The following is a 27,234-nucleotide window of genomic DNA, read 5'->3' as shown; positions in this document are numbered from 1 at the left end:
ATTAATTGCCATCAAGAATTAGGGGCCTAATGAGAATCATCCTGTTTGATGACTCCAGCCCCTTCTGTCCCCCAAGCCTTGGAGGGAATAGCCAGTCCTTCCCAAAGCTGCACCTCTAAGCTCCAGGCAGCTATAGGATGGGGGAGGGAGGAGAACCACCACCCTCAGGGGACCCCACTAGAGGCTGAGGCAGCAACACCCAGCAGCTAGCAGCCAGGGAGGAGGGAGGCTTCCAAAGAACCATTCAAACCTTTCCAAAAAAAAAAAAAAAAAAAAAAGCATGCATGCCACCTACCTTCCTGAATAAAAAGCAAACTTACAGGGTCAAGAGATGTAGTACTCATGCAGGCAAGTGGGGGGGGGGGTCGGGCTGGGGCTGGATGGGGGACTGAGATTGAGCACCTTGCTCCATATTCTCAGTCTGATGGAATGCAGAGCCATGGAGAGTCATTGTCAGGATCTATATTCTCCTCATAGGAGATATGTCCCCAGTATCAAAGGCATTGTCTCTACAGAGTAGAGTGAGATCAAGACCTGGTCCCTGAGGGTTGGGGATTAATGCCCAACAATGCTATAAAATCATTGCCATTGATCCAAAGCTTGGCAGTTGACAGCTGACTTGTCGGGTCTGATTTGGGCTGCACTCTAGTAGACCAAGTAGGAAAAAGTGACCCCCAGCTACCCCTGCTACCTCACCTGCAGGTGCCCAGGTACGAGTGTGTAAGGCGGGCACTGCCCACACTTCTCTAAAGGCCTGCAACATAACCTGTGCACCCAATGACACCCCCATCCCACCTGCCCACCAGTTGCCCCCTGCTGCCTCCCTGACGCATCTCCAAGGAGACCTGAGCCCCCAAAAGCTCCTGTGTGGCCTGGTTGGGGCTGGGTGCTGAAGCCTGGCGGGATCCCACCCTGTATCCCCAGGCAGGCTCCTGGGGGTGGAGGTCGGTGTCCCTACTAGCGCCTCTGGCGAGTTGCTGTGAAGCACCTCCAGCTGGGAGCTTGCATCGTTTAGGAAAGGGACCTCGGAGGCTGCGGTGGCGTCTAGCGGGGAGAGATGTCCCTGCCACCACAGCATGGGCCGGCCGGGCTCGCGCCCCAGCGCCAGCCTGCACTGGGGAGCAAACGTCAACCAGAAACCTGGTGGAGCGCAGCCGCTAGAGCTGCCCGGGCCCGAGTCTCAGGAAGGAGCCCAGAGCGCCACGGGGCCGGGAATGCAGAATGGACACGTGGGCGGGGGTTGGGGGGGTGGGAGCGCTCGGGCAGGCTGGGGGGGGGGGGGTCTGTGGCGCGCGAGTCGTGGGCCGCGCGCTCCAGGCTCACGTGACCACGGGACTCTGGGAAGGGAGGGGCGGGAGCGAGCGCGCCAGGCTGGGCGCCCGCTGCTGGCTGCCAGGGTGGGCGCCGAGTCCCGACCGGGGGAGGAGGGCGGGAGGGTGCGTTGTGTGTGTCTCTCGATTCATTTACGGCGGAGCAGCCGGCTCGAGAGCCCAGGCGGCGGTGGCGGCGGCGGCGGCGGCGGCGGCGGCTTCGTGCAACTGTGGCTCCCCCACCTCCTCTTCCTTTTTGCTCCTTGCATCTTCTCCCCCCTGCGCACGTCCATGGGGAGCCGGCCCCCTTGCCGGCACCTGCTCTCCGCTCGGCCCCCTGGCGCCAGCTGCTGCCTCCCCTACCACGGACAGCGCGGGCTGTGCGGGCCCCGGGTGGCCAGTCCCCTGGCTTGGCGCCCGCGTCTTACCACCCGCAGCCCAAGCTGGCGCGCCGCTCCGCTAGCCCAAACTGACTCGGGGAGCGCGAGTGCCCGAGCTCGCCTCTGCACCGACTACCCCCGGCGGGCATTTGGAAGCAGGGAGGGGGAGATGGGGAGAAGGAGCCGCAGGAGACTCTGAACCCCGGAAAAGTTCAAGGTTTGTGAAGCCCTCCTCCCTCCCCGGGGGGGAGGCGAGAAACCAGGCACAGTAGCGAGCCCCTCTCTCAGCTCAGGCAGAGAGACCCGGGAGAGGGGGAGGGCGGCTCGGAGCTACAGAGGGCTGGCGGAGCCCCTCTACGTCCTCCGAGACTGACGGCCAGGAGGCTGGAGTCTGCGTCTCGGGCAGGCAGGGCTCGAGTCGGGAGCATTAGCCGCCTCTCGGGCACCCTCGCTTCTCCAAGCCAGTCTCCACCCGGCAGCCCGCTGCCACCGCGCCACCCTCTACCCAGCCGCAGGGCGGTTGCCCCAGGAGGCGGCCTGCGTGGAGCCCGGGCCCTGGCCGAGACGAGACAGCGCGCTGGAGCCCTGGAGCGAGCGCTGCGACGGGACTAGCCGCCAGCCGGCCGCCCGGAGCATCGCGTCCCAGTGTAGCCTGTGGTGGCGGCGACCCGCTTCGCCGATCCCAGCGCTGCACGGAAACTTTTCCTTTTCCGGATGGATTAAAGTTGGCTGGATTTTCTCTTTCTTGGCGAATGAAATCGGTCATTTGCACCTAGCCTGGGATTTTATATGCTGGAGCCGCTGCAGGGCGCCTAGAGCGAGGAAGCTGCCGCCAAGCGCTACGCGCTAGGTTACAGGCGAACCCGAAGGAATCCGAGCTGGCGTTGCAAAGCTGCACTCTCCAGCGAGTCGGGGTTCCAGCTGGATGCGGAGCTGAGGGACCCTGCACTTGGCGCCAGGCTGCTCCCAAGAGCCCACGGCCACCGCGCCCTGGACCGCACGTGCTGCTCCCCCCTTGCAGAGCGGATCCTTCAGGAGCACCAGCCCGGAGAGGTGGAGGCTCCTCCCGCCCGGAGCTGCGCCCCCACCAGCCAGGAGGGTGTAGCCCGCGGGGCTCCGGACGCCCCCTCCCCTCAAAGTGTCCCAGAATTGCACTCCCTGCACCCCACCCCTCACCCCCCAAAGCCTTAGCGAAGACAGCCGGGCGCCTAGGCCCCTCTGAGTTGGATGTAATTAAGCCCAGCCTGGGGCCAAGTCGTCGACGACTGCTGCCCCCAAGGCCCCCTCCCAAGCCCGCCTCTGCCATGGCCCCCTGGCTGCCGGGCCGCGGCGGCGCCGCCCTGCTCTGCCTCTCCGCGCTGCTCGCCCACGGTAAGTGTCGCGGCGCCGAGTCGGGAGCGGGGACACAGCGGGCGTCGCGGGAGGGGGCGCGGAGGAGACTGAAGAAAGGAGGGGGGCGCCCGCCCCTACACACACACACACACACACACACACACCAGCTCGGTAGCTCGGGCTGCCGCTCCAGTTATCTTCAACCGCCCCCCCCCAAGCCTTTCCACGGGAGCAGAGGTTGCGAGCCCCACCCTGGGGACCGATCCTGGCCCTGGAAAGGGTGTGTGTGTGGGGGGGTTTGGTATCCCTCCAGTTCTTTACTGGTCATAAAAAGGGGGACCCCAATCCAAGAGTGTGGGGGCGTGCCGTGCGCCCTCGGGAATCTAGAGGTATCCTCTAGACCGCGTCCCGGAGGGCCCTCCAGCCACTCCTTCTGCCGCAGCCCGCGGAACTGGGGGCTTCTAGGGTGCGCGGCGGGGTGGTGACTTCCGCGGCTCCCTGCTCGCAGGCCGGTGCGGGGCCTAGCCGCAGGGCTTCCTGCTGCGCTTCTCCGGGAAGGGAAGTGGAGTGACAGGGTCCGGGAGCCCGCCCGCCGCCGTCCTGTGAGCTGCATCTCAATGGCCGGCTTAGGGAACCCGCGGGCCAGGGGCTGGCCCTGGCTTGGGCCGCCGAGCCGGCGGCGCAGTATGCAATGTGGGCGCTCGCCTTCTGCAATCTGTTGCGTCTGCTCCCCGGGCTGCCCCGGGCTCAGCGGCAGAAGGGTGGGAGAGGGAGGGACCATGCTGGAGCGCTCTGGCATTGGGACCTTGGGGGTGTGGGGAGGGGACAGAGGGTTGCTGAATAGTATCCCCCCCTCCCTGGAGTGGGGAGTAGGATCAGACGGGAGGAGGCTGCAGCGGGCCTGCTTCTAGCTGGGGGCGCTCCAAAAAGCCAGGGCTGGCTAACCTGGGGGCGTGAGGGGTGGGGGGGTATAAGCCTCCAGATGAGGAGAAAGGAGGAATGAATGGAAGGGGGGGAGTCCCTCTACCTCCTACCCAAAGGGGAAACCGGTCCACCTGAGGTGCAGCTCCTCAGGGTTACATGAGGGCTTGTTATTCCACATGGAGACATGGACAAGCTGCAGAGGGACTCAGAGGGGCTAGGCAGTTCTTCTGAGCAGGGCTTTCTCCTTGTTAGAGGAGGACCCTTGATGTGTCCAGTTCAGCTTCTGCCCATATCCGCCCAGGAACCTGCCCAAGCCTTCCATGAGCACCCAGGTTCTCAGACTTTCTCCAGACCGAGGCTGGTTCTCCAGGTTGAAAGGATAATGGAAAGAATGGCCTATGGGAATGAAGGGTCCTGCTGCCTGAGGGTGGGAGTCATGTGTGGCTGCAGGGGGAAGCAGCCCGGCCTCCCTCTATGGGTGCCTTGGTTCTTTCTGGCTGAAGGGAGTGGCTGGGTGTGGGGCTGCTTTACATTCAGTTCATCAGACACACATGGTCAACCTCAGCTCTTTATCAGAAGAATGGCTAGGGCAATGGAGGGTGTCGGTGCAGAAAGGATGCATCTGGAAACTAGAAATCTCCATGTAGAAGATAGGATGGACAGAGCACAGGGAGTTAGGCTGCAGGGCTGTGCTTTTGACCCCACCCAACTTGGTAAAAAGCAGGGAGTTTGGGCTGAGCTCAGTATGAAAAGAGGCAGTTCAAGCTTAGGTCCAGGTATGGTTGGTTCTTCCTGCTCCTGAATCTTGCTTCCGGGGTTTCCTACCCAAAGCCAGGCTCATACCACTGGCCACCTCTGGGCTCTTATGAGGTCCCCACCTTTCTAATCTCAGTCTGGTATTAAAAAGCTTTTCCTGGAGTCCCTCACTGGCCATAACACTCTCCCCCATCCCACCTCCTAGACCCAGCTCCAGCTAGGAGCCTTACCAGTCCTGGATTTGCTCTGGGAGGTTGAACCCTTGCCTCATTTCCCTCTTAGATGTGTCTTCTCTGCACCCGACTAGTCCTGGAATGGTGGACTGATGGAAACAGAACCCTGGACTTATCTTTCTCTGTCCCTCCACACAGCCAGTGCTAAGCACAGTCCCTGCATGTGTGGGGCCCAAGATTGGCTAATAAGGCCCAAAGCTTGATGACTTCCTTGATGAATAAGGTCAGAATCACAGAAAGTCCCTTAGACACCACCACCCCACCCCCAAAAAAATTAATAATAAAACAGCCCATCCTCCCTTCACTCCTGGAGGTTTCTTGTGTACACACACACACACACACACACACACACACACACACACTCCTCTCTATCAGGAAACAGTTACATAGTTTAGTTACATAGGTTTAGTCTCACTTTAAGCTAGTTCTTGGTTGGCATTTCTTAGCTTTTGAAGATGCCCCTGTCCCTGGAAGGTTCCCAAGGCAGCAGGCTTCTGACCACACAGCCAGACTGGGAGCCAAATAGCCTGGGTTTCTGTCTGATGCTGGCGCCATGGGGCAGTGTGACCTTGGGCTGCCTCCCTCCTGCTCCCCATCTTCCACCAGCATTGTGGCCTACCTTCTCTTCTCACTGCTGCCAGAACCCTGAACATTTCCTGGGCTCCAGACTTCTGCTAGAGAACATCTGTAAAGGCATTGCCACATCTGGTCTCTGGGGAGGTGTGTTCTCTGCTCCACTTCCATTTTGAATGGAAGTTGTGAGTTGGAAGGGTTAAACTTGTTGAAGAGCTGATTGTATTTGTCCCCTACTCAGTTTCCTTCCTGGTTCCAGACTGTATATAGAGGCAAAAGTACCCCCCCACCAAAGCCCACATCCACTATCCTGCATAATCTTATCTCAAGCCATATCTTCATCTCATTAGTACTGCCCTCTCCACCCCCCATGCCTTATGAGGCATCAACCTTCACACGTTCTACCTTTCTTTTTGCATCTGAAAGTTCTTCCAGAAATCTTTATCAAGCCTTCAAAATTCAGTGCAAGCATCACCTCCTCCAGAGAGTCTGCCTAGATTATCCCCTTGATAATAGCAGTCCTAAGCCCCCTAGCATTAAGTCCTTAATATTTTCCTCTTTGCTACCATGGTCCTTTTTCTCTTTGCTACCATGGTCCTTTCCTCAGCATATGTCTGTGGGCATATTTACTTGTGAACCCCTCCTGATCCCCACATATCTGTGTTTCAGGAAGGAGTCATGTTCTCTTCTTTCCCGTTGCCCTCATGCTTGAAACGTAATATGTGCTCAGAATAAATGGATGAGTTGGGAAGATAACTCTGCCTGGGGGCTCTTCCCAGTGTCAGTTGAAATAAGAGCACTGTGGCATGGAGCAAAAGAAGAGAGGAAGAAGGAGCAGGCAGAGTACCAGGAGGAGTGCAAGGCAGGGCCATGCCACACCCTTTGAGTGTGGACATGGGATGTGTGTGCCCCCCAGAGTGGTGTGCATGCCAGAGCACAGCTCCACAGGGTGTTATGTCACTTTCTCTGTTGTCTGAATCCATGACCTCGAAGGCATGCATCCTCCCACTTCTGAGTTTCTCCTGTGTTTTGTGGCCTCACTTCTCCCCCCCCCCTCCGCCATCCCTCAGAAATACAGGAAAGATACAACAGAGAGGGAGGAAGGAAGGAAGGGGAGCAGGGCAGGAGGGAGGGAGGACTTCCTGGCTTCTGGGAATGAGGAATGTTGCTGCTTCTCCCTCACACACCCATCTTTCTCCTGGCAGCACAGCCCTCTGCCACAACGCAGCCTTGTTAATGTTTAAGACCAGTAGGTGGGGATGTGTTATAAACTTGGTGGCAGAAAATGAGCTTTATTGGAATCCATTCTGAGGACAGATCTGTGCTTAGCAGCGGGTGGTAAGGCACTTTGCAGTATCAGCACAGGAGCTGGGTATCTCTCCATCCTCCCTGGGGGCACAGGCATCTGAGACTGAAGGATGCCAGATCTGAGACTGGAAGTGGGTGCTTGGAAGGCTGCAGGAGCTGAGACCTTGAGAAACAGCAGCTCTGGCCACCAGGGTCTGCCTACCAGCCCATGCAGAGACTGTGTATTAGGGGCAGAGGCCTGGTTTGATTATTCTGCAAAAATAATGTCCAGCAACAGTGCTGAAAGTGAAAGTGATCCCAGAGCCACCATATCTAGTGCTCGACTGAGTGAGGAAGGGGACACTCGGATAGGGAGGGGACAGTCCATTGTCATGATGCCACTTGGTTCTGGAGTCAGTCCTCAAGCCACAGCACTGGACCGAGGGGCATTCTGCTCTAGGCAGAGTTTCCACCTCCTCTGGCACTGCCTCATCTCCCATAGCTTCTTCCAGTCTCCCAGAGGTCTTCGGACCCAGGCAGTTTGGACAATCAATCACAGGTAAAGTCAGTAAGCCTTGGAAAGTACAACAGAAGGAACAGGCAGAGGCTCTGACCTGCACTTCGGTTGCCTTTCAGGAGTTTGAAATTCTGTTACGGGATAAGGGGGAAAAAACCAGATTCTGACATTTGAGGCTCTTTGAAATCAGTCCCTAGGAAATCAGGCTTCAAATATTCACTTGTCACTGACAGAAAAGTCACCCCCCTCTCTGTGTCTGCCTGTTCTGCTCTCTGCTGAGAGGGACAGCACCCACCAAATCCCCTTCAAGCTCTCATTCTGTCTCTTCCCTTCCCCTACCCTCACCCATGTCTCTCTCCCAGAATGCCTAGGGCAGATGTTAACATGTAGATATGCTCTGTCTTTCCCATCCATTTCCCCCAAGGTCCCTCCTACTTCTTCCCTGGCAGTGCTAGGAATAGAATTTTAATAAGAGATTAATAAACCGGTTGTGGGAGGTTGTTGTTGTTTTTGCTGTTGTTTGTTTTGTTTTGTTTTTCTTTTGTACTAATTTGTCTTCTTAGATGAAAAGTGGGCCTTCTCCTCATCTATTCAGCTGGCTGTGCCATACTCCAGCAGTCCCCAAAGGTGGAGCAGTAGGGAAGGGACATCATCCCTCTGAGGGGCCCCAGCACTTGTCCTTTGGGACTGGGGCTAAGGGGGAGGAGGACAAAGAGAAGTGAAATCCAAAAGCTGTGTCTGGGGAACACAGGCTGTGAGCCCCAGCTTTCATTATCTCCTTCTCTCCCCCTCCCAGCTTCCTAGTTCTAGCCCAGGCCTTGCTGGCCAGCAGACAACCCAGCAGGATGAAGTGGAAAATGGAAGCAATTACCTGGATTATTCAGTGCTTGTTGCGTGAAGGAGTGAATGCAGGAAAGAATAATTATGTGCAAAATAAAAAAAAGTGGAGTGGTGGTAGGAAAGGTAGTTGAAGAAAATTCTTTTTTTTTTCCAGCCTAAATTATCTAGGTAATTATCTGCCTCTGGACAGTTCTGCTTCTTCACACACTCAGCCCCTTCCTACTGGAATCCTGCCCAGACCTTTATAATCTATAAGCATGGGCATCCAGGGACAGAATGACCAGTTCTGGACAGTGGGAATTGGGGGAAGTGGGCAGGGTGTGTGCTACTGCTTCTTTCTCAGTTCACCTCTGTATCTTGGGCCATTTCTCAGGTGCCCTAGAACTGGCAGAGTGACATGCTGGTGGTCACCTGAGTGAATGACACTCAGAGTGGTCCAGGTACTCAGCTCCAGCCCAGTATCCAGATGTGAGTAGCCCTAAGCCCTACAGAGTTTACCTAAACCCTGAAATAAAGCAGGTAACCAGCACCCCCTTCACCCTGGGTCCCTCTACAGTGGTGGGCAACCCTCAAGCATAGCCCTTCACAGTCACACTAAGTGACAACCTCTTCACCTTTCTGAGGGAGCTAAGGTAAGAAGGAGAAATGTCTTTTTTTTTTTTTACCTGCCAGAAGAGCCCAGTAAGACAAGGGTCCCTCAGTCTCATATTGTGGGTGAGGTCTCAGCCTAGTGGAGGAGCCCACCCCAGCTCTCCAAGATGGCCTCTGTCCCCTTGCAGAGGAAAGGTCTGATAAGGAGGGATGATGTAGCCAGAGATGCCAGGATCCTCCTTGTAGGCCTCCCTCTCTGCTGCCACTGGCCCCCAGATATGCTAAAGGGGTTTGCTCTGGACCAGAAGTGTGTATTTCTGTCAGCTCAGTGTAGATGATGCAGCAGGTTTGTCCAGGTGGGAGAATAGCCCAGTGGTGCCAGCAGCACGGAGCCACACCTAGCAGCCTTGAAAGCAGGCACGTCTCAGGGGTCTGGATCTCACCTGACTCTCAGAGTGGGTGCTGATGAAGGCCACTCTCATTTATAGCAGGCTCAGCCTAGACTCACAGCTCTGGCCACACCAACTCTTAGGGTCAACTCTTAGACTGTGCTCTTGGAGGTCTTCTTACCATGTCTCAGTGTCACACATGCAGGAGAGAAGCATTAGACACTGTCATGGGCAGACAGACACACATATACAGGACACATACATCTGGGCAAGGCCTACCCCACTCACCTTTCCAGTCTTATCCCTCCCCTCAGCTCCCCCAGCACCACCACCAGGAGCTGGTGCCTCCGCATGTGAGATTTCGCTGTTCAGAACTGTCTTTTCACTCAGGCAGGTAGATGGGAGGAAGGGGATAGAACTGAAGCTTCCTCCATTGTCACTGCATCTCCCATGTGATACCGGGGCTTGAACCTGAGTCACTTGTGTGGTTATGTAGAGACCCTGCCCAGTGAGCGACCTCTCAGACACTCCGCTTATCATGAGTCCCTTGCTCTCCATGCATCTTCCAGTCCCTTTTAAGGAGACCTGGTCTTCTCCATTCAGAGTCTCTATGACCACTGTTCCTCTGACTAGCACACTCTTCCACCCTATCCACTATTCAGCCTTCGGGCTGGAGTATATCCACACTTCCTCCAGGAAGACCACCCTGGTTCTCAGATGAACAAAGATCTCTCCCCACCCCATTCCACCCCCCACAACTCATTCGTAGTCTGTTCCATTTGTGACTGCGCTGCCTGCCTGCCTTCCTTGCTGGCCACAAGCTCTAGTAGCCTGGAAGCCTCCTCACTGTGTTCCTGCAGCTGTCTCTGTCTAGAATCATGGAGACGAGAGACTGTGCTGATTTTGTCATATGGGTTCGTGAAAACTGCACTTGTGCACATACATGGGCCTCAGCGAGTATTCAGTCATTGCTTACTGTGTGTGGATCAGGTGCTGTTCTTGGCATCCCCTTCTTTTGTTTTAATCATGAACCTTTTTGCTTTATTTACTTTGATTTTTTTTTCCAAGACATTATTTTATTGGTGACTAATCGTAGTTTGCCAGATTGTAAGATTACAGTTCCACATCACACCACACCCCACCCCACACCACCCCACACCACACCACACCACACCCCACCACACCACACACCCCACCACACCACAGCACAACACACCACACCACACACCCCACCACACCACAGCACAACACACCACACCCACCACACCACACCACACCACACTCACCACACCACACACCACACCACACACCCCACACCACAGCACACCACACCACACCCACCACACCACACCCACCACACCACACCCACCACACCACACCACACCACACCACACTCACCACACCACACCCACCACACTCACCACACCACACCACACCCACCACACCACACACCACACCACACACCACACCACACCCACCACATCACACCACACCACATACCACACCACACCACACCCACCACACCACACCACACCCACCACACCACCCACCATACCACACCACACCCACACCACACCACACCTACCACACTACACCATACACCACACCACACCACACTCACACCACACCACACCACACTCACCCCACCACACCACACCACACCACACCCACCACATCACACCACACCACACCACACCCACCACACCACACCACACCCACCACACCACCCACCATACCACACCACACCCACCACACTACACCATACACCACACCACACCACACTCACACCACACTCACACCACATCACACCACACCACACTCACCCCACCACACCACACCACACCACACTCACCCCACCACACCACACCACACCACACCCACCACACCACACCACACCATACCCACCACACCATACCACACCCACCACACCACACCACACCACACCCACCAAAGTTCTGTGTCCCCACCCTCCCACCTCCCAACCATAGCCACCATAGTTCACACAAAGTTTATTTCTGTTTGTTTTTTCCCTGAAAATTCATGTCTTTCAGTTGGTGGTTATGCTAAGTGAAATGAGTTGAAGGACAGCTACCAGTGACAGGATGGTTTTACTCATATGTGGAATCTAGGAACTCACACTTAATCTGTAACTTCAGCAAAAATCCCTGCCCACCTGGTGTCTGAATTCTTGGGAGAGAGGAGCAGAAGAGATAATAAACAATGAATATATGGGGCCATGAGGGCTGGGTGGTGGCATGCACCTGCTTAAGCACAAGGACCCAGACTGAGTACCCCACCGCCCTGTCTCTACCTGCAGGATCAATGGGTGAAACAAGTCTGCAGGTGTCTGTCTCACTTCCTCTCTATCTCCCCCTCTCAATTTTCCTTTGTCCTATCAAAAGAAAGAAAGAAAAACAATAAATATATATAATAAATAAGTTACATAGTATGTTAGAAGGCAACAAGTGCTGAGGAAAAATAAGAAAGAGAAGTAGGGTAAGGGGCCTTAGGAAATCAAGAATGTTGCCAAGTGTGTTGGAGGGGCTGTGCAGTATTTCAAATGAATTTCACTTCATCATGTTATTAAGCAGACAAGATAGACCAGCCCCAAGGCAGCAATGAACTTGATGTGTCAAGGAACAACAAGGAGGCCAGAAAAACTAGCACAATGTGGGATGAGGAAGGTGGGGTGCAGGAAGGGCCCTTGTAAGAACACTGGCTCTTGGGCTGAGTAGAATGCAGAGTCATAGCAGGTTTTGGAGCAGGTGTGATAGCAGCTGCCTACAGCTGTTGGCTTACAGAGTCTTCAGGGGCAGCCCCCCACCCCATGTTACAGTAAGGGGGATCTGTCTGCTCTCTTTAGCCCTTAGCCTCTCACTATCCTGTATGTGGCCACTTCCCCACTGTCCGCAGACATGCAGTCAGAGGCAGGACCAGGGTGTGTAGGGAAGAGACTATAGCAGCAGCAGAGGCCTCCCCTTACCCCAGGGTTCTACAGCCCTTCCTAACTCAGACCCCCATCACCACCTCCATGATGAAGACTAAATGTCAGTGTCCTCTTGTCTGCTGTGGAATTTAGAATGCTCAGCAGTCTTTGCTTTCTCCAGCAGAGGATGATCTTTAAACTCTACCTGTACAAAGCATTTGCTCCTGGGGGAAAGGGGGCTCCTATGCCTTCATCTGGACAGTCCTATCTCTGGAATGGGACCTCCAGAAGACCTGCAGGCTCTGGTATCCACAGCATGCTATACCTAAGTTCCCTAGCTTCCTGGGCACCCCACAGTAACTCAAGGTTACACGAAGCTCTGATCTCTCTGCCGGCCCCTACTTTACATCTGCAAGGGATCATTGAAGGGCTCCTCCTCCATCCAGCAGACCCACCACCCTATGACCACTAAGACTCACTCCTCTGAGTCAAGAAGATGGCCCACACTCTGCCCTTGCCTGTCCCTCCTGGAGAGAGACTGACTCGGGGCCCTTTGTCCAATAGGAAGGAACTCTTGGGATAGAAATGGGAAAAATTGCCATTTTCTCAGCTGCCAACACAGCAGAGAAATGATCTCAATTTTCTGTGGCTGTTCACGGCAGGAGAAAAACCAGCCGCCAGCTCCTGTGCATGAGAGGTCTGGAGTGCTGGGGGAAGGAGGCTGGGCAGGGGAAAGTGGTGAGAGGAAGAAGCAGAGGCAGGGAGAGCAGGACTCCCCCACTAGGCCACATAAGCCTGCCTGCCTGGGAATCCCTCCACCACTGGCCAGGGCCTGCTCTAGAGTGGCTTTAGAACCACCCAGTCATCTTAATAACTGAGCACTTAATTTAAAAAAATGATATTATGCCCTTTGGGACAAAATGGATGGAACTAGAGGTGATTGTGCTTAGCAAAATAAGTAAAGAGATGAAAGACAAGTACCAATGGTTTCACTCTTATGTGGACTCTAGAGAACTGATACATATCAACTTGAAGGAAAAAAAAAAAGAAACAGGAGCAAGCAAACTGTTTCTAAGACTTGTGTAACTCTATACTACAATCTTATAACCTAATATTTATTGCAAATAAAACATAAAATAAAAAATAAATAACTGAGCACCTGCCATGTACAGCAAGCATTCTGTGCAGGGCAACAGGAATCGTTTCCTTGGAGTCGTCTCTTTCCTCTGTTGTGTTTCAGTTCCATCCTGGTTCTCACTGCTTTTCCTCTCCACTAACACTCTTGTCTTGCCCTGGACTCTAAAGTCAGACTTCTTGTCTGATTCAGGGCAAGTTACCTAACCACTTCATGCCTCCATCACCTCATTTGCAAATGATTATAGAAGTACCCAACATGCAGGGTTACTGATGGTTGGTTAAGTCAGTGTTTTGTCAAATATTTAGATGAGTGCCTAGAAATAAGCTGGGTGGGGTTCGGTGCCAGGACTAAAAGATTCGTAGTCCTGGCATATGTGTGTGTGTGTGTGTGTGTGTGTGTGTGTGTGTGTGTGTATGCACACGTACTGCTTGGTATGGTTTGGTTTGATTTTCTGTGGCCACTAGGGTTATCACTGTGGCTTGGTACCTGCACAATGAATCCATCACTCACAGAGATAGAGAGAAAGAAAGACACCCACAGCATTGCTTCACTACTCATGAAGCTTCCCCTCTTGCAAGTGGGGTTTTGAGACTTGAGCCCAGAGCTTGTATATGGTAATGTGTATACTCAACTGGATATGCCACTGCTCAGCCCAGCCCTCAGTTTTTTTAATAAAAGCCCAGCTTCCCTCCTCTCCCTGATCCCCTGGTAGCCAGAGGTCAGGGTCAGATCCACCCAAAGATATTTCCCATCAACCCTCAGACCATTGTAAACCTTCAGAAGAGAGCATCAAGTGTGCATTTCCAGTGAATGCCACCATAGGTTTATAGGTCTGAATCCCCATCCTGCTGCAGATTAACTAGAGACACTTGCCCATTTCATCTTCCCAGCCTTCGCCTCCCCACCTATCGGCTGGGAGTGACAACATCCACCCTCTCAGGCTAGCTCACGGCTGCCACACTGAGATCCCCAAGCATGTGTGAAAGTGCCCAGAACAAAACCTGTGTGCGGGCTGGAGAGGCCCAGCTGGCTTGTCAGTCCATTTGTCTCCTTCTGTCCTTGCCTGAGCCAGGCCTTGCTGCCGGGAAGCACGTCTCAACACAGTGCCAAAGACTTCCCGGAGAGCTGTTTTCTGGTGGTTGGATTTTCCCTTTGGTTTTGTTTGGGGGCTGATAAATATATATATCCTTGATACCTCCTAGCAACATGCTACTTGTTCTGTAAAAACAGCAGTGGCCAGCTGCCTGCCCTTCTCTCCCTTGCCTTTCCCCCTTCTTCCTCTCCCAGGAAAGCAGCCACAGGCACCCCCCACCCCACCCTCAGTGCCCCATCTGCCAGACACAAAGGAGGCAATCCTGGGTGTAGTGACTGGCCCCTGCCACAATGCTGTGGTCACGCTCCAGTGGTGAGGCCACAGCATCCCAATATTTGCATCTGGCAGTGAAAAGCTCGATGCCACTGCCATAGTAGGTAGGCCCAGGGATGGGGGCTTGGGGGTGGGGTTCCAACTAGATAGAGCCCAAGCCTCCTTGAAGGCCAGCTATGGTGCAGGAAGGAAACAGAGACCATGTCCCCAGCTACCTCCTCTCATTCCTCAGGCTCTGATTCTTCTTCTACAAACACCAGAAAACAGAACAGACCCACTTTGTAAGGGCTTAGGGGGCAAGGGACAGGGTGCTACCAGAACTCAGATCCCTGACCAGTGTCACCCAGCTTTCCTCCTTAGGGGTTGTCTCAGACAACGCCATCCACCCCAAGGGACCCCACCCATCTTGTTCTTCCTCCAACAGGGGTCTGTCTTCTGTGCCAAGCTCAGAGCTAGCTGAGCACCCTGGAAACAGCCCCTCTTCTCTCTGGAGTCAGCTCTCCCTGTCTCTGAAATCAAGGTTGCTAGGTTGGGTCCACACTGTCCCACTGGAAACCTGACATAATTTAATTTAAATCTTTCCAGTTGTCACAAAGAAAAAGGGAAGGGAAAAATACACAAAACAGGTTATTAAAATACATTTTAATGATACAATTTAACCAATTACCCCCAAAGGTGTTTATTTCAAAGTACAATCCATATAAAAATGATTAATGAGATCTGCTATGTTCTTTTTTGGATGTTTTTGTGTGTAATCTTTGCAGTGCCCTATGTGATGGGTGCTCCCAGCACTGCTCAGCTCTCTCCAGCTCTGTTTCTGTGATTCCATTGTTGCAGGTGGTGAGGGGCTGCCACTCTGGTGTGGCAAAGACCACGTGCTCCCCTACCCAGTGCTCTGTCAGCAGGGTCATTGTCCGGGGGCCTGGTGAGCCAGGACCCCTCCTTTCTTACTTTTCCTTCCTTCCTTCCTTTATTTCTTTCATTAACAACAGGAATTTATTTTCTCACAAGTATGGAAGAGGCCTGAGATCACATTTTCTGCAAGATTTGTTTTTCCTATGAGTTCTCTCTTTGGCTTGCAGATGGTTAATATCTGTGTGTTCACAGGGTTAGCCTCAACCCCCCATCTCTGTCTTATCCTCCTCTTCCTTATGTTCGTCTTCTCCTTTTTCTTCTCCTCTTCCTCCTTCTTCCCCTTCTTCTTCCCCTTCCTTCGTCTTCTCCTTCTCCTTCTCCTTCTCCTTCTCCTTCTCCTTCTCCTTCTCCTTCTCCTTCTCCTTCTTTTGTATTTTCCAGAGCCCTGCCTCCCCAGACACCTGCCCCACTGGGGAAAGAGAGAGACAGACTGGGAGTATGGATCAACCTACCAATGCCCATGTTTAGAGGGGAAGCAATTACAGAAGCCAGACCTTCCACCTTCTGTACCCCATAATGACCCTGGGTCCATACTCCCAGAGAGATAAAAAATAGGAAAACTTTCAAGGGAGGGGATTGGATATCGAGCTCTGGGGGTGGACATTATGTGAAAATGTACCCCTCTTATCCTATGGTCTTGTCAATATTTCCATTTTATCAATAAAATTATATTTTAAAAGGACTCCTCCTTTCTGCCATCATTCTAGGACAGCGCTGCCTGCCCTGCTGGGAGCTTTCTCAGCTCCTCCTGATCCCTGACCCTACTCCTTTTGGCCTGGGGGGGGGTGCCCTCTGGCTACTGTCTGTGAAGCTATAGCTCTCAGCTGCTTTGCAAAGTCCCTTCCTTTTCTTTCCTGTCAGAACATCCCTAAACACAAGTCAAATAAAGTCACCCTGTTGCTCAGAAATCACCTGATTCCAAGGGGAAGCATGTCCATCCCGTGGCTGTGCAAGTCAGCATGATCTGTGCCTTTTCCCAGCACTGACTCTCTGCCCCACTCTGAGCAGCTCAGCTGGGCCACACTGCCCTCTGTGTTGTCCTCAAACAAGCTAGGTCTTCTGCCCTCTGTCTCATCCTTCCCCAGTAAGCATGAGTCACCCCACTCCCTGCCCAAGCCTCCCCTCAAATGCAGTGTGCCAGAGTGACCTCCCTGTGTACCTCTCACCCTGCTCTGTTCTTTGCCCAGCATGCCGTGCAGTTGTGTGTCCCCTTGTCCATAGACTAATGCCCCCCTTTGTCGGAATGGAAGCCCCAGAGATCAGAGGCCTCATGTGTTGTTCACTCCTGGACTCCCAAAACCTGGACCCTTGCCTGGCTCAGGGGAGATGTTCAGTACGGATCTGAAGAATGAATGAATGAATGAAAGCATCCTCCCTCTTCATCCTTTCATCCTTTCCACTCAAGGAGCAGGGACCAGAGGGAGACATTTATTCCTTTTTTCTTCCATTCATATACTCATTTACCATAAGTAAAATGGTTTAAGAAAACTCACTTCATTGCTCTGTGGATCCATTTCCATGTCTACAGAATGGGATAGTAAGAGCACCTTGCTCATAGGATTGTTGCAGTGAATGAGTTACTACCTACAATGTTGCTGGATCCGTGGTATGGTGGTAGCCAGAGCCCAGTAGAGGGTGCCTACAACACATGTCTTCAGATGCCTGCCCCACACTGAGCACCATGACAAACACTGGGCAGGCAGCAGGGAAGATAGGTTGCCAGCTGGCGAGGGGCAAGGGTGCAGGCAGCTGCCATGTAATTGGTGCCTTGGACAGCAAAGGTGCAGGGAGCAGAGAAAGACCTCACCTGGGCTTTGGAGAAGGACAGGTGTGGCTTGCTGTTCTCTTATAGCAGCTGCCGATAACTTCTGTCTGAGCTGGTGAGTTTGGCCCCAGCTGTACGCCGTGGCCATGAGATGTTGTTTTCAATGGGCTGGCTTCACGGGCAGGTAACAGACGACCAGGGACTCATGGTTGAGCTGTAGGCAGTATCTCTTTATTCATGCAGGACGCAACACAATCTAAGACGAGCTAAGTTAAACTCAAAGTACATAACTGTAAAACTCACAATGCTGTCTTTATATATACTTGTCAAGTAAGGTGGAAACAGGATGTGACATAGAGAGGGTGGAGAGAAAAGTGACTGGTAAAAATCAGAGTGTGACAAAGAGGGGGCAGATTAGGTGAGAATCCTATCACTGAACCACAAATGCCCTGGAGGGAGGGTGGAACTTGTTAACAGTGGTTATGTAAATAGAATGAAGTGGTTATGTAAATAGAATAGTGTTAAGCAGGGGGGATTTAAACCAAATGAAACAGAAGGGGTCTCATGCATACCAACAATGAGAAAAGTTACAGAGCCCTCGGTTCGAGCCCCCGGCTCCCCACCTGCAGAGGAGTCGCTTCACAGGCAGTGAAGCAGGCCTGCAGGTGTCTATCTTTCTCCCCACACCCCGCTCTGTTTCCCCTCCTCTCCCCATTTCTCTCTGTCCTATCCAACAGTGACAACATCAGTAACAACAACAATAATAACTACAACAAGGGCAACAAAAGGGAATAAATAAATAAATATTAAAAAAAAAGAAAAAGAAAAATTACAGAGCCCTGAGTGCCTGGCTCTTGACATTCGGGAAGGAGTATGGCTCAGCAGTTAGGGAACATCAGCTCTGATAACACCCCGGGGTAGGCAGGGGAGTCACTTCTGTTCCCTAAGTGTTGGTTTTACCTGTAAAAGTGGGCTAACGACAAAGAGCATTTGCGTTTCGGGTCAGGGCATTTTCATGAGCTGGTGTGGGTTAAACTGCAGCACCACACAGCTGTGCGATAGACAAGAGATGCTCTACTCACCTCTCGGACCCAGTACCATCAAAAGGAGCAGAGAGGCAGGTGCCTGCCTGGGGCCAGTGCTGTACAGTGCTCCTTGTGAGGGTTCTGATAGCTATCTGAACACTCTCTGGAAGGGGGCAAAGAGGTGCAGCTTCGTAAAGTCACAGAAGCTTGGAATGGGGTTAGATGGGAGCTTTAGGCCCCTCTCATCCTGTCTGGAAGATTAAAGACTAGCTCACATAGCCAGGCCTGAGGCCCAGCTTCCTTACTCCCAGCCAGTAGGCTTGTTCGTGTGTCTTCAGTTATTTTGCATGAAGGTGTTAGATGTAGGGGGTGCAGTCAGACCTTCAGTCTCTGGGGGGACCTTCAGTCACTGATAGGGATGCTCTCACCCTGCAGGGTCTGCATCTGGAAGAATGTCTAGATAGACAGGTGTGTATTTAGAGCAATCAGACCCAACGCCAATGTCATGTCACAAACATAATAAAGCATGAGCTATGTCAAAGGCTTTGCAAAATGTGCTAATGGTCTCTTTTAAAATTTCTTTTTCTTTTTTCTTTTCTTCCTTCTTCTTTTATTTTCCTCTTTTTTATTGACAACAAGGTTATTTCTGGGCCTCAGTGGCTACAGAATGAACTCACTGTTCCTGGCAGTCATTTTACCTTTTTTTTTCTTTCTTTTATTTGATAGGACAGAGAGAAACTGAGAGGGGAGGGGAAGATAGAGAGTGAGAGAAAATGAGATACCTGCAGCACTGCTTCACTGCTCGTGAAGTTTCACCCCTCCAGGTGGGACCAGGGGCTTGAACTTGGGTCCTTGCACATGGTGACAAATGTGTCTAACTGGCTATGCCACTGTCTGGCTCCTAGGCAACTGAACTTTATTTCTTGCCGTTATTCTTTCCTTGGAACTCACTGTTTTTCTTTCCTATCACAACTGTGAATGTGTGACTGAGAGAGAGAGAGAGAGAGAGAGAGAGAGAGAGAGAGAATGTCCTGTATCTCTCAAGATACAGTGCAGGTCTCTTATTTCAACCTAGTGAAAGACATTCATGTCTTATCCAGTGTTAGACTTTAGTGCCTGAGGCTCTGAAGTCCTGGATTCAGTTCCCAGCACAAGAGCTGAGATCTATTTCCCTCTGACATCTATTTCCCTCATTAAAATAAATCTTTAAAAAAAGAAAAGGAGCAGAGGTAGTTAGCCAAGTGGTTATGCAAAGAGACTGTCATGCCTGAGGGTCCAAAATCCCAGGTTCAGTCCCCCACACCACCAGAAGCCAGAGCTGAGCAGTGCTCTGGTGGTGGTGAGAGTGGTGGCTAGAAGTGATTTCTTCTACTGCAGCAAATAACCCCTATGTGTGGATGAGGACATGGAGGCTTGGGAAGGGAAACAGGTCACACACAGGAAGAGGCAGAGGAGGGTCTCTGGCTCCAGAAATGGTGTCTCCCACTCCTAGGAACCCTGACCTCTTGACCCAGTATCTCTAGGTAGGTGCCAGGGCCTCCAGCCCCCATGGAAGACAGGACACACCCATTCAGCTTGGCCTCATTGCCTTCAAATCACCCATGTATGCAGCCCAATTACAAAAGTGGAAGCCAAAGCATGGTGGCCAGCTCCTCCCAGGTGCCAGCCCTCTGCACACAGCCCCCATCCAGCCTATTGCCAATTCCCAGGCTCCTGGGCTGCCTCCCAGCCCCCCAGCCAGGTGTGTGACAGCAGATTCCATCAGGCCCTCTGTCCCTGCCCCTCCCACAGTCTGAGGGATGCACATTCTCCCTCCCCAGACCCCCACAAAGCTGATCTGCATAAAACTATCCCTGGGCCCTGCCTTGAAAAGTCCCCAGCTTTTTTCTTCTCCCTAAACAGCCCCTAAATGATTTCTGTAAATTGCTCTAAGTAACTCAAAAAGAAAGGAAGAAATAATAATAACTCAGCGGTCAGCTGCCTGACCGGAATGTTAATGGTTCTTCTCCTGCCATCGTGGCTCTGGCTCCTGGCACCCAGACAGGGGGCCCTGAGCTCCAGCTCCACACCTAGTCCTGCCACCTCTCTCAAGCAGGTAGGTGCCTGCTCAACAGGGTGCCTCCCACACCAGACAGGGAGTCCCTGGGGCAGCAGCACCCTTCCCTTACCCTGCACCCTTCCAAACTGGGGACTTTGGGGGGGGACAGTTCATGTCCATCCTGAGGTCAAAGATCCTCCCAAGTAGACTGTCTTATTGGAGTAGAGGTCTCTCATGAGAGACTGGCTATTTCCCCACCCTCATACAGGGGTTCAGCATGGACAGAACTTCAGGAGACACTCAAAGTCCCTCAGATCTTACCTGTTCTTGCTCCACTGCCAGCTACCTGACAGAGAGCTCTGTCACCTAAGTGAACCCCAAGCTAGAAATTTGGATTCTGACTCCTACACTGAAGTCTACTTCATTGACTAAATCAAGCACTCACTCTCATCTGCAGAGCTTTGCTGGGTACCAGACACCAAGGGTATGTTTCCTTTTGCAAATATGGCCCTTTTGAGGTGCTCTGTGGCCAGGGCCCCCAGACCTGGGCCTGGATTTCTATGGCTAGGACACCCAGGCAGATGGACAGCTGGGGCAGCATCCCACACCAGAGAACATGAATCCCACTTCTACCCCTGGCTGCCATCATGACCTCTTGACCTCTGTTAAGTGTGGACCAGAGAGGGGCACTTCTAGAGGCTCAGACACTAGAGATAGAAGGCCCCCATCCATTCCAGGGAGGCGTCTCAGTGAGACTCACCTAACTCATCTTTCAACCATAGTCTCCACCCAGACCTCTCTGCTCACTTCCTGTCCACAGAACTTCGCCACCTACCACCTGTGGGGTGTATGTGTGTGTGTGTGGGGGGGCAGGCAGGGTCAGGAGATCTGGATCTTAGTGGCTTGCCCCTAAAATAATGGTGTGGCCTTGAGCAAGTGTCTCCTCCCTCCTGGACCTCAGTTTCCCTTTCTGAGATTTCACGAACTGGATTCAATCAGCAATTTTCTTTCTCAGTTGTTTGGCTGAGGAAATGCATTAGTCGTGTGGACATGGATCCCTGAGGTCCATCTGTCCCACCTGCCCCCTATCACCCTACAGCAGCCCTGGAGACACCTCCAGTGAGCCAATGTAGCAAGCACTTAGTTCACTGCATCCGTCCCAGAAGCAGCTTACTCTGCCATTGACAGGGTGGGGGTGCTGCTGCTTACTGGAGATCAGTTTCTTTATTATTCTGACCTCCCATTCCCTGGGACCCCACATAGTTTCCCAGTGGGGATGAAGCCCAGGAGATTTGTCTTTTGCCTGGCCATTTGAATGAGCCCAGCACCCCGCCCCGAAATGCAGGCATGGAAAAAGCTCTGAGGTGGCAGGTGGGTCTACACCCGGCCCCGAGGACAACTCAGCCCACCCCTGACAGAAGGCAGAATTGTTCCTGGTGAGATAAAGCCCATTTGTCATCCTCTCTGCACTCCCTCTGATGTGCAGAAGGAGGAGAACAAACACAGACACAGCCCTCCGCTTTCTCTCCGATTTAATTGGAGCCCAATTAAGTGAATAATTGTTAACAAATGTGCAATCACCTTCTCCCCAAGTTGGGGAGCCTGCACTCAGCATGAGCCTGAAAGACCTGATTCTGACCTAGCAGCTCAGGATTTCTGGGGGTGGGGGGACCAGGGGTAGAGGAGAGAAGAGTGATGCAGCAGTTCTGAGCCTCCACCCTACCTGTAACAAGGTAGGTGCAGCAGGGCACCCAGAACCCAGCCCTGATGCTGGAGCTCAGCCTCAGCATCACAACATTTGATGCTCTGTGTAGCCAGACTTCATTGTCCCAGTATGGACTCACCATCCCAGATCCCGGGGATATGTGCTGTGTTGCCATCCAGGCAGATGTAAGTATCACTGTCCAAGCTCTGACATGTCCTGAGGAGAAACAGAGAGAGAGGAAGCCAGATGGAAGATTAAATGTCCAACAACTTGTGAGATACAGCAGGAGTGGGGTTCATAGGGTTGTTGGCGTAAGTCTAGGGAAAAAAAAGATAAAGGGCCAGAAAATGGCTCACCTGATAGACTGTACACTTTGCCGTATGTGGACCTGGGATCAAGGCCCTGGCTTCCATATGAGAACACCGCGCAAAAGGGAGGCTTCATGAGGGGTGGTGAATCGATGCTGTGGTGTCTCCCCTTTGTGTCTCTCAGCCTCTACCTGGAAAAAAAAAAGGTGTAAGAATCCACCAGGAATGGTGGAGTCATATAGGTATGAAGTCCAACAGTAGTTCTGGTGGCAAGAAAGGAAAAAGAAAAGACACCAAAAAGGGGCCTAGTGGTGGCACACCTGGTTGAGCACATATGTTACAGTGTGAAAGGAAGGACCTGGGTTCAAGCCCCTGATCCCCTCTTGCAGGGGAAAAGCTTTGCAAATGGGCTTTTTGTAGGGCTGCAGGTATCTCTCTCTCTTCCTCTCTATCTATCTCCCCATTCCTCTCAGTTTCTGGCTGTCTCTATCCAGTAAATAAGTAAAGATAATTTAAAAAAAATTAAAGACACCAAGGATATAGGTTTCTCCACAGCAAGAAGGCATAGGGAGAATCAGGGCAGAGATGATGAATTGCTCATATTAAGGAGCATTCTAGAAGCCTGTAGAAGGAACATGCCATCCTGGGATACCTGAATGTGTACCTCAAGGGTCAGTGGAGTCTCTCCTGAGCATGGAGTGTGTCCTGCTCTCCCCTCCAGGCTGGTTTTGTCTGATGGTCCTGCCCCCGGGCTTGTAGGATCTGAGAGCCTGGCTGGTCACTGCAGAGTAAAGCTTAGCTGAGGCTGCCAACTCTACTGACAGTGCAGTGGGAGAAGGAAAACTTTATTCTCCTCCTTCTCCTCCTACTTTTTTTCATTTTTATAAATATTCACTTATTTATTCCCTTTTGTGGCCCTTGTTGTTTTATTGCTGTAGTTATTATTGTTGTTACTGATGTCGTCATTGTTGAGAGAAATGGAGAGAGGAGGGGAAGACAGAGGGGGAGAGAAAGATAGACACCTGCAGACCTGCTTCACTGCCTGTGAAGTGACTTCCTTGCAGGTGGGGAGCAGGGGACTTGAACTGGGATCCTTAAGCCGGCTCCTTGAGCTTTGCACCATGTGTGCTTAACCCACTGCACTACCGCCCAACTCCCCTCCTTTTTTAATCAACACTGGCTATATGTCCAGGAGTTTCCTTATAGGTGCCTAGGGTATAAAGTGCCCTACAAATTCTGAATTTTCTCTATGGTTCTAAAAGAAGCTGTGATTGAGATGCACTGCTCAAGCAAGCAAGAGTTATTCATTGTGCTAGAAATAAGGCAAGATTTGCCTTCCCAGAAACCAACCAAACCTTCTGAATCAGGAGGACCAGGTGGGGCCTGGGGACTAGCATTTTGTAGATGAAACTTTCTGGGATTGGAACAAGCATAGGGAGTACCCAAATGCTGAGGTCTCTAGTGGGGAAAGGAAACCTGGAAGCTCTAGGGCCTTCAGGGTGGGAAACCACAACTTCCTCCAGTGTGTGTGTGAGGGGCCAGGCTCAAACCTGGGTCACATGCACAGCAATGCAGGCATACTAGCAAAGCGATCCATTTTGCTGGTTTGCTTATAAATTTTTTCAGGGTGCCCTGATTTAACCACTACCCCATGTCATTAAGGAATAGAGTGAAAGCTGCTAAGAGGGGAGAAGCAGGCCACAGCCTAGGCAGAGCCTTTCCGGCTGGAAGCCTCTAGAAGCTGCAGGGTTGACACAGTAGTTCTGATGAGCTTTCATTGTCACTAAGCCTACAAGACCCTGGACCTCCCCCTCTTCAGAGAACAGGCCTTGAACTCAGACAAGGGGCTTGGGAGAGCCTCCCCCCTCCCCCCAACTTCCAGGGCTACCCTGTCCCAGACTGTCCTGTCTCTCTGGAAGCCTAAGCTCAGCTCTGCAGGGAGCTCTACCTCTGGCTGGAGCCTGTCCTAGTTCCCAAAGTCCCAGCCCTGCTTCCTGCTGCTGCAGATCCCAGCAGAGGTTGCTATTCACAAGGGAGGTGACCTTGGTGGCCTTGGGTAGGAGGGCTGCTCCTGACCACACAGGGTGACAGTGATTAAATGTCCAAGCAGCTGGGTCACAGGGCCCTCCCTGCTGCTAATTTGGGTCAATTAAGCCAATTTGTCTTTGTCAACTTGAAGCCCCTTCTCTTTAATGGCTCAGGCCCCTGAGGGGCCTCTGGGAAAAAAGGAAGGAGGAGGTAGTGCCCTGGCCTGGAGGCTGCTGAACCTCCTGACTCCGCCCACATTGTCTTGTTTGCAGCTGCTCCTTTAGGTAGGCCAGGTAGGACTGATCCCCAGCCCCTTCTGCAGATGGGCAGTAGGGAAGGTCCTCTGGGGAGAGCATGGTTCTGAGTTAGCAGAATTGAAGGGATGTGAGTTCAGCACGTGGACTGGAAGACTTCTTTAGGGCTCTTGGTCTGTGATTGGCCCTCAGGGAAACTTTACATAAGAATAAGGAAGTAAGGGACAAAAGTTGAGGTCTCCGTATTCCTGTGTAAGGTGGAGCCTAAGGGAATGGGGAAATGGTTTCCAAACTATGTACCCTGGAAACCCTGAGGGACTGTATCCAAGAAGAGGCAATACTTTTGGGCCCCAGGATGCTTGGGCTTGTCTGGGCTGGAGAGTAGATGGGATGAGAATAGACCTGGACCTGGCCTCACTTACTAATGGTCTGGAGCAGGTCCCTACTTTAGGTGAGCAGAGGTCAGAGGTCCAACCCCCAGACACATGCAGCTCTGTCCATCCTGGACTGTGTAAGCTCACAGAGGCATCTTCTCTTCTCTGGGTTCTGTTTCCTCATCTCTAGTACCACAGGGCAGGAAGAGGCTCTCATATGGGCAGAGCTGTCTTGGAGCTGACCCATCAGAGGGGTAGAGGAGTGAGACTCCTCTCCTGTGCATGTCAAGAAGTGGAGGGACCCCTCAGTATCACCATTCTGAAAGGTGTGTGTGAGCGGGTGGGGTACTTTGGGAGACTAGTGGGGTGAGGCAGAACTGGAGGGTTATGGTGTCTCCTCCAAGGAGGCTGCAGCTTGGATTTCAGACTCAGAGAGTCCATAGGACTGTGGATTCTGGAGGGGGATTGCCAGGGAGACCTGAAGTGGTATCTAGCAGGGACCATGTTCACATGGCCCTACCAGGTGGTTTTCTTAGTTCCTCTTGTGACCAGAATCCCTTGCAATAAAGGCAGATGGTAGCAGGTCTAAGTAGGCTGGGACTCAGCAGGCTGTCTGCAGAGATGAGAACCACCTCTCTGGAGCTCTTTCTGGACGTGCTGGTGCAGAACATCAGAGGTGGTGCTTGTTTCCATGGAGGCTTTCCATAAGATGTGCTCTCCCCTCTCCCTGCAGCCCAGTTTGCAAGGGGTAGGATAGACTATATGGCCTGTGCAGGGCCCAGAGGTCATTTATGGCAGTTAAGTTTTTTGCATTAGGTCATCTCTGTGGCTACATCTGGGCTAACAGATAGTGGGGGTGGGGGGTAAGGGCCAGGATGCAGAAGAGTGACAAACTTGAAAGATCTCCCAGTCACTGCCCCCTGGCTTGCTCCCTTTGAGGACAATTCATGCAGCATCTCAGGTGTGTGTGGCCTCAGATACCCCGACTTAGGGGTTGTCAGGCACCAGAGCAGGAGACTGAAGAGGGAGGGGAGGCAGGTTCACAGACCATCTGGAGCCCATGGGCGGAGGCTATGGGACTGGAAGGGACCCAGAAGGGTTCAGATCAGACCCCACCTCTTATAACTGGTGAGAGGACTGAGACCCAGCGAGGACATAGCATGTCTGTGATGTCGACATTAGATGAGATGGCAGATGTACTCCACAGAGGCTGGCTGGGGAACTTCCAGGCTCAGCTGAGACTTTTTTCTAAATAAACCTCTACACCAGCTGGGAAGAGGCTGTGTTCTGCACCTGCTCCTGTGTGTACCCACAGGGAACGGGCACAGGGATGGAGGAACGATGCTAGCTGACCTGGGCCTAGGGCCAGCCTGCAGGGAACCCTCAAGGTCATGCTTTCCCTGGGTGTTTTCCTGACATCAGCTGGCCAGCTACTCTCCTATGTTCCACCATCCCTGTACTGGCCTTCTCAGCCTCAGATGGCTCCTCTTCACCCACCCAGAAGTGTGTCCTCATAGGTGACCTATCTCTTGGTCACACTCAGTGCTTCAGCACCACCCATTGGGCCCTTCGGTGTGTCACATACTTCCCCCACTGTGGTCACCTGCCAGGCATCATCCAGACCGCTTCCATCACCTACCCCTTCCACATTTGGTCTTAGAGTTTGCTTGCCCCAAACCAGGCTTTTTTACTTTGCCTCTGTCTTTCTTAAACATTTTATTTATTTATTTATTCATGGATAGAGGTCGGGAGAAATGGGAGGGAAAGGGCAGATAATGAGGGAGAGAGACAGATACCTGCAGCCCTGCTCCACCATTCATGAAACTTCCTTCTTGCAGGTGGAGACCAGGAAGTTGAACCTGGATCCCTACCCATTATAACATTTGAATTCAACCACCACCCAGCCCCAATCAGGCATTTTTCTTACAACTTTGCACAGATTCAGTATATTGTCTAATCCTCATGGCAACTTTCTAGGACCAGGACTATCTCCACACTGCAGACAAGAATACAGTCGCTGAGTGGATAGCAACTTGTCCAAAGACACACAGCATCTCCTAAAGTGTGGACCCAGGACCAGGCACAGACCAGAGAGCTCTAGAGTATGTGCTATTCAAAATGGCTGCTAAGAAACAGGGGTCTCTACTTCCTCATGGCTGCCCTCAGCTCAGACCTCCTTCTATTTCTGAGCTCTTTGTGGTGGCACGTAAATCCCAATGAGCTGTCCTTTCCCATCCTCCTGTGTCACCACCCACCTCTC

General features: G+C 52.5%; 1 protein-coding gene across 1 annotated transcript in view; it reads left to right on the top strand.

Moving 5' to 3' along the window:
* Nucleotides 1–1,355: 1,355 nt before the first annotated feature.
* TMEM132E (transmembrane protein 132E) overlaps nucleotides 1,356–27,234 on the top strand; it is a 60,206-nt gene continuing 34,327 nt past the window's right edge. The window contains exon 1 of the mRNA XM_016185490.2: nucleotides 1,356–3,061. Coding sequence (XP_016040976.1) covers nucleotides 2,995–3,061 — 67 coding nt within the window. The 5' untranslated portion in view covers nucleotides 1,356–2,994. The remainder of the gene's footprint in view (nucleotides 3,062–27,234) is intronic.

The sequence above is a fragment of the Erinaceus europaeus genome, chromosome 12, assembly GCF_950295315.1.
Source record: "Erinaceus europaeus chromosome 12, mEriEur2.1, whole genome shotgun sequence".
NCBI lineage: Eukaryota > Metazoa > Chordata > Mammalia > Eulipotyphla > Erinaceidae > Erinaceus > Erinaceus europaeus.
Note: the sequence above shows the minus strand (reverse complement) of the source record. Positions and strands in the feature narration are given on the sequence as shown.